Raw genomic sequence first — 10,094 nt, forward strand, 5'->3', positions numbered from 1 at the left:
ATTGTCATGCAGGGGAATATACCACTTTCCAGGAGATACAGGAGTTATTTTGATAAGATGTTACCAGTTCATTTATGTCACAGGTCTGATTAACCCCGTCTCAGAAAACTGGGAGGTTGATGCCTAGTGTGTCTAATTTTGCAGGTCATTATTATTCCGTTCTTCCGTAGAAACAGTGCTCTCCAGACTGGGGGCCTGTTTGGACCTCTCTCCATCCCACCATGTTACTGTCCTACCCGGATGTGGGAGCCTTTCAAGAGAAGGAATCTCTTTCTTCTTCAATTACTGTATTTTGGCTTAGGATCACAGACTCTGACTACCCTTGCTGCCCTTAACTGGGTGAGTGCATTTATGTGCTTTGAAACATACTTCAAAAGCACACAATAGTTTTAGGTGAATTGACTCCCAGGATACTGAGGAATTCTAACATACTGTGTTGTAGTGACACGTGTCTCGGTTTTATATTTTGTGCCCACAAGAGCGCAAACTACACTTGGCCTCCAATTATGTTTCTTTTTCTCAGCTAATTGGTGGGGACTGTGGGCAAGGGATTGACTGGCTGAGAACCCCAGCACCTTGCTCCTCATTTTGGGGATTTCTGGGATTCTGTATAGTCCAGGCCTGAATAAGGAATTGAAACAATCACAGCGTGGTTTTGCAGCATGTGCATCCTTCTGCCTGGAGACCCAGAACTGTGTGATAAGTCCTAGAAATGAGCAGAGCGGAGACTATGAGGTTAGGGAAGCACTTATTGAGTGAGTCTCAGAGTCCTGCGGCAGGACTCTGGCTGAGGCCAAGAGGAAATGTGGCCAAGCTTTACCAAGTCTCGGGGGTCAGGGGTCTTGGGCCAGATAAACCCTTCCACCCCTGCACAAACTCAGCTGAGGCAGTTGTACTGAAATAGTGCTTTTATTTCTTGAAGTTCTTGGAATATGCTGCAGGGCAGGGGGAATCCTCCTTGGCTAGGAGGGCAAAGGGCCTTGCTTGGTGGGCAGCTCTGGGTCTTTCTCCTCGATGACTCCTAGGAGCTTGGGACTGGCCTGTGGGAGGTCAGGGTCTGAGGAGGGAAGTCTCCAAGCATCCCTATGCCCACAGCTCACTGGAACCTGCCCCTTGCCACCCCACCATTGCCAGCCTCTGCACTTTTGTCTTGGTGGTGCCCTGTGAGAACAGACCATCCTCTGAGGACTGTGGTTCCCCTTCCTCACCTTCCTGTACCCTGCTCCTTCCATGAGCTATTCTCTGCTCCCTGCCACCTCATTCCAGGACTCACAGGTTCTCCTGGGCCAGCCCCTTCTTCTTGTTTGCTTGGGGCTTGAGCAGGGATCTGCATCCCAAGCTTTTCCAGCTCCTCCTTAAGCCTGGACAGAAAAGGGTGGGGTAGGAGTGTGTGGCAGGGGAGGGGAGGGGAAGGGACAAGAGGGTGTGAAGAGACCAGGAGATAAGCCAAAAGGGGAGTGGAGATGCCCTCAGCCACCTTCCCCTTGGGTACTGGGGGCAGGGCCTCCATGCCCACCTCTGCCTCTTCTGCTGCAGCTGCTGGCACTTCTGCTGCAGCTGCTCATGGTGATGTGCAGCAGCCTCCAGGAGCTCCTGGGCCTTCCTGTTCTCCTCTTCAAACAGGTGCCTGAGGGTAGGGCCATCAGCAGTGGTGGCTCCCTCCCTCCACCCCATTCCCTGTCCCCGCCATCCTTATCTTACACTGCAGCTGCGGCCTCCTGGCTGCGCAGAAAGAGCCCCTCAGCAATGGTCGAGCAGCCATCAGCCCCAAATTGGGAACACAGGCGATGCTTCACATCCTCCAGCTTCGCCTCCACAAGCTTCTCTGCAGCAGGAAGGGACAGATGAGCAGGGCAGGGCAGGACAGGACAGGGCAGGGCCTCCCCATTCTCCAGGCCTCACCTTCCTTGAGCAGTTGCTCCTTGCTGCTGTCCAGGGTGCCAATCTCCCGGGCCATCTGCTCTGGCCTCTGAGTAGGTAGAGAGGAGGCCTGTCCATGTGTCGCAGGCTCTCCCTTGCACCTCAGAGAAGCCTACCTGGATCTGGCCTCTACTCAGCATGCCTCACTTCCTACTACTCTGGGTCTCTGGGCGCACAAGGCATGTGCCAGCTTCAGGGCTTTTGTACTGGCCATTTTCTCTCCACAGGGAACTGTCTCACCCCAGATACCTGTGATGCTGCACTTGAGAGGCTCATGAGGTGGTTCATGAATTTTGCAAGCTTTGAAATCAGGTCTGAGGCAAGTATTTATTATAGGGGATCCTGAAAACATTACAAATCAGAACTGTTCCCTGGAGAATCAGTCACCAGACCTGAACTGCAGCTCCTCTTCCCTTTGTGTGGTGTTCTCACTGAGCTCCTCCATCCTAACATTGATTCTCTCTGCCCCTTTTATTTGGCACCTGGGATCCTTGGTTTCCCACTATCTGCCCTGTGCCGTCATGGCTGCAAACACATCCACGGATCTTCCTTATGGATAACCTCTCCTTGGTTCATCGGGGTTCCTCCTGGCCACTGAAGGGCCAGGGGGGAGCAGCAGGGATGGATGGGCAGGACCAGCAGAAGAGGACGGCACTGGGTGGCAGTGAGGGTGGTGTGTAGGGACTGAGCTGAGGGCCATCTTGATGTATGACCACCAGGGCTGGCTCAGGAGCTGGGTGTGGCAGGTGAGAGGGAGGAGGCTTGCAGTGTGACCCTGAGCTTTGGGCCTGGGACTTCCAGGGAAGATGTGGAAGGTGGGAGGAATGGCTTTGAGTGACTCACATGGAACTTCCAGAGGTCCTTGTGCTGGCCCATCAGATCCTCCAGCTGTTCCTCAAAATCCAACCTGTGGACCAACCATTCAAGATGAGGGGCCATGGGCTGAGACATTCCTCCTCACCTTGGTCCAGGCCAGGGGTCTTCATGCACAGACCTTGGGAGGCTTGCCCGTGTTCTTTGCTCTGCAGGAAGTACTTTCACCACCTTGACCCTTCAAGATCAGCCCAGCCAGCTCCTCTTCTAACCCCCATCCCCAGTATTACCCGCACCCACAACCCATCCCAGCACATCGCCCCCACCCTGCCTGGTATTGGACACTGGGCTTTACCTCAGTTGCCTCTGTTTGTTCTTCTCTTCCTCAATCTGGGAGTTCAGGGCAGAAATTCGCTCCTTGCACTCCTGCAGCATGGTCTGCTTCCTGGGAAGAGGCAAGGCAGCAGTCAGTCATATTCTCTGAATGTCTCCCCAGGACAGGGCTGGGGTGGGGCTTCTGCCTTCTCTTGGGGTCTGTTCTGGCTTTGCAGATCAAGGTCCTTCTCTAATAACTTCATGGCGGGGGGGCATGAGCATGTGTACCCTGGAAATACTGTTGTGAAATCAGGAAGATCAACATGGATAGACACAGGTGCACAAGCACACACTAACATATCAGTCTCATCCAAATTTCCCACATAGTTCTAATGTTGGTGGGCTTGGGGACTCTGGTCACAAAATGAGTTAAATCAAGGTTCAGGAGGTGGAGAGATGGATTCACAAATATTGAGGTGGATGGAAAGATAGTAGATGAATGGAGAGACACTGGGTGCCTTGATGCCTAAATGAAGGGACAAGAGAGTGAACAGAGACCAAGGAGCTGATTTTAGGAAGAGTGACAGGCATAAAATAAATAACAGCTGAAAGCATTTGATATTCTAGCAAATGAATGATTATCCCAGTGAATCAGAGTACCGTTAACAGTACTGCGTACTGTTGGGGCCAAGGTGGGAAGACATGCATCTGGCCTCTCCTTTTTTCAGAGGGAGACACTGTGACCTGTGGGTCCAGGACTGATTTTCCCTCTTTCTCCTTTCCACCACAATGAAGGGGAAAGGCAGAGCAAGTCCCAGATGGAAGCTCTTACCTCTGTGCCTCACTTTCCTTCTCCTGGCAGTGGAGCCTGAGGATCCTTAGGGTCTCTGCAGGGAGAGGAGCCAAGGGCCCCGTGAGAACCCATCAAAGCATCAAGATTGGGCATTGATAATAGGGTCAGATCACGTGTGGTCTTGTGGACACCTGATAGGACTTTGTCATTTACTGCAAGTGTGGTGGAAGCCACAGGAGGGATGCAAGCTAAGTCAGGTTCCAAAGGGCTTCAGCTGCTATGGAAAGATTGGCCTCCGCAGGGTGACAAGGGCAAAAGTCTGGAGACAGAGTAGCTGCAGTTACCTTGCTTTTTGTTCAAGATCTCTTTCAGGCGTACTTTCTCTCCACTCACTGGAAAACACAGTAACACATTCAGGCCTCTGTGCATCACTGCACCCTCAGGGAGTGCATTTGCCCCTCATGCACAGGCAGTTTGGGATAGCTCTACCCCAATCCCAGATGTGGACCCCTTGAGTTGAGCCCCCTCCCCTCTTGAGCCCACACTCCCTGTAAGCAGCAAAGGGCCCTGGGGTTGATACAGGGTGACTGTGAAGATCCTGCAGGCGGCCAGTGTGTTTACATGGAGGAGAGAGAAAAAACACATCACATGAAGAAACACTAGCAGTAAGGGGAATGTGATCAGGTGGGGACAGGGTGCTGTCTTTAGATGGGATGACTTGGGGGAGGTTTATCTGAGAAGGGGACATTCAAGGTAAGAGCTGATGAGGATGTGTGGCAATAGGAACCTGTACTATCTGGGGGAAGAACAGCCTATCAAAAACCCTGAGGAGGAAGTATGCTTGGAGAGTACTTTGGGAACACTCCTACCCACAGAGTGGGAGATTGGCAGGACCTGATGTTGGAGAGGGGGTAGGAGCCCTTGGCCACAGCAAGAATGCTAAGTGTCCAGAATATTGAGTTCAGGAAGGTATGACACTGAAGACCTCTGGGTGACCCCCAGCTTGCTTACATGAGTCCATTTCCCTCTGCAGGGCCTCCCAAACAGTCCGGGCCTCTCCCAGCTCCTCACTGGCTTTCTTTTTTGCTGTGCCAAAAAGCAGAACAATGTCAGTGCAGCCTCCAACTGCATTATTCCTTGCAAACAGTGACATTTTTCATTTGTCTTCCAGGAAATCTGGGTTGGGGGACAGATTTTAAAGCAAGAAACCAGGCTTCCAGAACACAAGCCTTTCTTGTTGGGCTCAGTTGATAGCACCACCAGGTTCATGGACACGTGACTATAGCAGTTGCATTTACATGGACCCATCCTTGGTTTTAATGATCTGCTGCTGCTGTCATGAACTACTCAGTAATCTTTTAACAAGGAGCCCTGCAAATCATGTAGCTGGTCCCGGAGCTCACCTTGCTGAACCTCATTAATCCGATTAATCAGGACTTCAACCCTGGGCTCTAGGCTTCCCGCTGCAGGAAGGAAAGGAAGTTGAGTGGAGATGACAGGGCAGGTAGAGGGAGTTGGGGGCCCTACAGGGACTCTCATTCTGAGTAGGGAAGACAAGGAAAAAAACAGAGATACTGAGTCAGGCTGTAGTAATTGTAGCAAGGAATTAAAGAGTGAAGGAGTGGGGCATGCTCTTCAGATATGGGAAGACCTCTTAAGGGCCCCAAATCATGGGGAGGGCAGTTCCTGGGTGGGGTGGGAGGTAGTCAGTGTAAAGGCCTGCCCTGAGGTGGGAATGTGGCTGGAAGGAGGCTGGTAAGCAAGCAGAGAGCAGCAGAGCTAAGGTGGAGGGAAGGGAGGTGAAGGTGAAAACCTGGATTTAACTGAATACAGTTGGGGCCAAATAGGTGGCTAGCAAGGGGGTTTTGGGAAAATTTCTCGCCTTCCATCCCCTCATAATTCAATTTTGAATCATGGCGCTGTATTTTTGCTTCAAAGAATTAAGTTTTAAAAAGAGCAAAGGAGTTAATTTCCCAAGGTTGTGAATTGTGAGGCCTGGAACTGAATCCACTTCTGCCTTATCCCAAAGCTCAGGCTGTGCCTGTTACAGAGGAGACATGAGACCTTTCTGCAACTTCTTCACCATTTCCAGCAAGTCTTCAATTTTCTGTGAGGATTTGGCTTGCCCTGTGGAGACAAAACCAAACATTTTAGAATCCTGAGGGAGTGAGAAGCCTGAGGAAGGGTCCAACAACTTTGGTCTGGGACTGAGGGGGGCTCAAGTCTCCAGCCACAGTGGTGCCCCTTCTTGTCCTGAGGTGGATGGATACTGAATGAGAGATGAGTCAGGCCATTTCACAGTCTACTTCTTCTAAGTTGTGAAATCATACCACAGATTTCCCCTTAATACAACTCAGGCCAAGGGGAGGGGTGAACTTTCACTGCCTGTAGTATTCAAGATTGGGTCAAAGCTCATGATGTAATAGTGAAAGAAAAAAAAGGAGGGGTAAAAAAAACTGGAAACAAGGAGTCAAAAATCACTGTAACTGCAGATGGCTAATTAACTAGAAAGTTCTAGAGAGTCTTATAAAAAATCCCACAAAGAACAGAAGAAAACTAATTTAAGACATCTCAATTTAAAAAATGCAGTTATTCTATATACACTTACTATTCTGAAGCCTCCCATTAAAATATTAACCTGTTTTTAACCAATATAGGCACTTACTTTTTTAAAAATTTTTTTATTGTTATGTTAATCACCATACATCATTAGTTTTAGATGTAGTGTTCCATGATTCATTGTTTCTGCATAACACCCAGTGCTCCATGCAGAACGTGCCCTCTTTAATACCCATCACAGGCTAACCCATCCCCCCACCCCGCTCCCCTCTAGAACCCTCAGTTTGTTTTTCAGAGTCCATCGTCTCTCATGGTTCATCTCCCCCTCCGATTTCCCCTTCATTCTTCCCCTCCTGCTATCTTCTTTTATTTTTTTCTTAACATGTATTGCCTTATTTGTTTCAGAGGTACAGATCTGAGATTCAACAGTCTTGCACAATTCACAGCGCTCACCAGAGCACATACCCTCCCCAGTGTCTATCACCCAGTCACCCCATCCCTCCCACCCCACCCCCCACTCCAGCAACCCTCAGTTTGTTTCCTGCAATTAAGAATTCCTCATATCAGTGAGGTTGTATGATACATGTCTTTCTGTTTGACTTATTTCACTCAGCATAATACCCTCCAGTTTCATCCACGTCGTTGCAAACGGCAAGATCTCATTCCTTTTGATGGCTACATAATATTCCATTGTATATACATACCACATCTTCTTTATCCACTCATCTGTCAGTGGACATCTTGGCTCTTTCCACAGTTTGGCTATTGTGGACATTGCTGCTATAAACATCGGGGTGCACGTACCCCTTTGCATCCCTACATTTGTATCTTTGGGGTAAATACTGCTGGATCGTATGGTAGTTCTATTTTCAACTTTTTGAGGAACCTCCGTACTGTTTTCCAGAGTGGCTGCACCAGCTTGCATTCCCACCAACGTTGTAGGAGGGTTCCCCTTTCTCCGCATTCCCGCCAACATCTGTCATTTCCTGACTTGTTAATTTTAGCCATTCTGACTGGTGTGAGGTGGTATCTCATTGAGGTTTTTATTTGGATTTCCCTGATATAGGCACTTATTTTTAATCCCTTAATGAACTGGTAGATCTAGGCAATTATTACTAATGGTACTAACATCACAATAAAGATAACTGGACACTATGAGCCATTTGAGGTAAAAATATAATATAGGATTCTTGCCAAAAAAATCAGACTAGTATCTTTTAATCCTCTCAACCTAAATACTAATTCAGAGGAAATACAGGGACACAGGACACATGGGAATGCAATTACCAACATCCAGATTAGGAACTGGATTCCTAAAGGAACTCAGTTCCTTTAACAGATTTTGGGGAAAAAGGAAAAAGAAGAGTCTTGCAGACTAAAAGGGATTAAAGAGATCGATAAATCAATCTCAAAAATGGACAGTATTTAGATCTTGATTCAAACAAATGCACTTTAAAAAATATTGATGACACAATCAGGAAAATTGACTGGATATTTGATGAAACTAAGGAATTATTGTAGTTGTTATTCAGATATGACAATACTATTGTGGTTAGTTATCTTTTAGAGATATGCATGGAAATATGTATGGATGATATGCTATGATGCCTGTGATCCTCAAATGAAGTAGTGGAATGGGTGGCAGGAGTGGGTGAGGATAAAGAGGAAAAAAGGTTGGCCAAAAGCTGATAATTGGTAAAGTGGAAAGATGGGCTCATGGGGTAATTATACTTTGTTCTCGCCTTTTGTATATGCTTAGATCTTTCCATAATATGTTTCAATCAATATAAAGAAGGTAAACAATCATTTCTATAGAAGAGTGGAGAAAAGGAGAGAACAGTGAAGCAAAAATTATACAAATGGTCACTATTTGAAAAGCTGTACAATCTCAGTCATAATTAATGAGCTAAAAATAACATTGTACCTACCTGATTGGTAAAGATTAATAAATCTGTCAATGGTCAGTGAGATCATGTGGGGAAACTCATACACACTGATAAGACTGTGGAAACGGATGTGACCTTTTGGAGGGCTATCAACATTTTGAAGACTTAATTCCAGTTCTAGAAATTTCTGTATGAGTTATACTTGGTTAAGTATGCAAAAGGCACGTACGTTAAAGGACACTGAAGCAATATTTGTTATGTCAAAAGCGGGAAACAACTTGAATGCCCATCAGTCGAGAATTTAGGATTCATCTCCACCACAAAATACTGTGTACCCATTGAAAAGGAGGTAGATTAGTATGTATTAACATGGAAAGAGACCCTAGACAGAATAAATGAAAGTGAAAAATGGTGTATAGAGAATCCCATATGGCTACAAAAAGAGGTGAACTATATACCTGTCACTCTACAAATATATGCATACCAAGTCTAGAGAACTTCTGGCCAGAATCACACACACACAAAAAAATCAAAAGTAGTTACCTCTGGAGGGTATGACTGGAAGGACAAGAAAGAGGAGGTCTACTTTTCACTATACACACTTTTACATATGGTTATATTTTTAAAAATTAATTAATTTCTCTGAGTGACCCCAAAATGATATTTTGTTTGGGCAACCATTTTCTCAGGTATTACTATTAATAGACCAGGCAGTGAGCTGCACTGTTTTTATTCTCTATTGTATGTCTAGTGCTCACCACAAGGTAAGGCACAGACTGTCAATAAATATCTGTTGAATGAGGCAACTAATGTTTTGGTAACAAAAAATCCAGGGCACAAAATAGCCTGTGTAGTATGAGCCCCCTAGTTTTACTTTTTATTTCAAAATAATTTCAAATTTACTAAAAAGTTGTGTAAATAGGATACATAGCTCCTATCCCCCATTAGCTAACATTTCTGAACCTGGAGAATGAGTTGCAGACAATGCTTCATTACCCCATAATGCCCTAGTGTGAAGTGGAGAAGTAGGACGACACCCTCCTAGGCGGTAACCACAGTACAACATGTGTTGAAATAGTATGGTCTGGGGACGCCTGGGTGGCTCAGTCGGTTAAGTGTCTGCCTTTGGCTCAGGTCATGATCCCAGGGTCCTGGGATCGAGTCCCACATCGGGCTCCTTGCTCAGCGGGAAGGCTGCTTCTCTGCTTCTGCCGCTCCCCCTGCTTGTGCTCTGTCTCTCACAAATAAATGAATAACATCTTTAAAAAAAGAAGAAAAAGAAAGAAATACTATGGCCTGATGTGACCGTGTTAGGAGATGGGGCTTTTGGGAGGTGACTGGGTCATGATAGTGGATGGAGTGCCTTTATAAAAGAGACCTCCAGAACTGCCTGCCCCTTCCTCCCTGTGAGGACACAGCCAGAAGAGGTCATCCAGAAACCAGGAGCTGGTCTTCACTAGACACTGTGTCTGCTGGTGCCTGTGTCTTAAGACTTCCAGCCTCCAGAACCATGAGAAAGAACATTCTGTAGTCTATAGGGCCATCTGGGCTCTGGTGTTTCCATTAGAGCAGCCCAAGCTAAGACACTGGTGGAGCTGATTCAGCTACTAGTTGATTAGAGGCACCCGAAACAGCCTTACTGAAAGGCTCCTTCGGTGCAGCCTTAGCCATGGGGGTGTTTCATACAAGGGACGTGTGCGCATCCGTCCCCAGTCGGGGGCTGTCTCCTGGATGCCCATCGGTCCCCAGTCGGGGGCCGTCTCCTGGATGCCCATCGGTCCCCAGTCGGGGGCCGTGTCCTGGATGCC

The 10,094-nt window shown here is 47.4% G+C and overlaps 1 protein-coding gene across 1 annotated transcript in view; it reads right to left on the minus strand.

The window, feature by feature from the left end:
• Positions 1–894: 894 nt before the first annotated feature.
• SYCE1 (synaptonemal complex central element protein 1) overlaps positions 895–10,094 on the minus strand; it is a 10,404-nt gene continuing 1,204 nt past the window's right edge. Inside the window, exons 2-13 of the mRNA XM_021697279.2 lie at positions 5,906–5,968; positions 5,245–5,304; positions 4,853–4,927; positions 4,186–4,233; positions 3,881–3,935; positions 3,089–3,178; positions 2,764–2,827; positions 1,903–1,969; positions 1,702–1,825; positions 1,517–1,627; positions 1,274–1,361; positions 895–1,040 (exon numbers count right to left, since the gene is read on the minus strand). Coding sequence (XP_021552954.2) covers positions 963–1,040; positions 1,274–1,361; positions 1,517–1,627; positions 1,702–1,825; positions 1,903–1,969; positions 2,764–2,827; positions 3,089–3,178; positions 3,881–3,935; positions 4,186–4,233; positions 4,853–4,927; positions 5,245–5,304; positions 5,906–5,968 — 923 coding nt within the window. The 3' untranslated portion in view covers positions 895–962. The remainder of the gene's footprint in view (positions 1,041–1,273; positions 1,362–1,516; positions 1,628–1,701; positions 1,826–1,902; positions 1,970–2,763; positions 2,828–3,088; positions 3,179–3,880; positions 3,936–4,185; positions 4,234–4,852; positions 4,928–5,244; positions 5,305–5,905; positions 5,969–10,094) is intronic.

Source organism: Neomonachus schauinslandi, chromosome 6, assembly GCF_002201575.2.
Source record: "Neomonachus schauinslandi chromosome 6, ASM220157v2, whole genome shotgun sequence".
Lineage (NCBI taxonomy): Eukaryota > Metazoa > Chordata > Mammalia > Carnivora > Phocidae > Neomonachus > Neomonachus schauinslandi.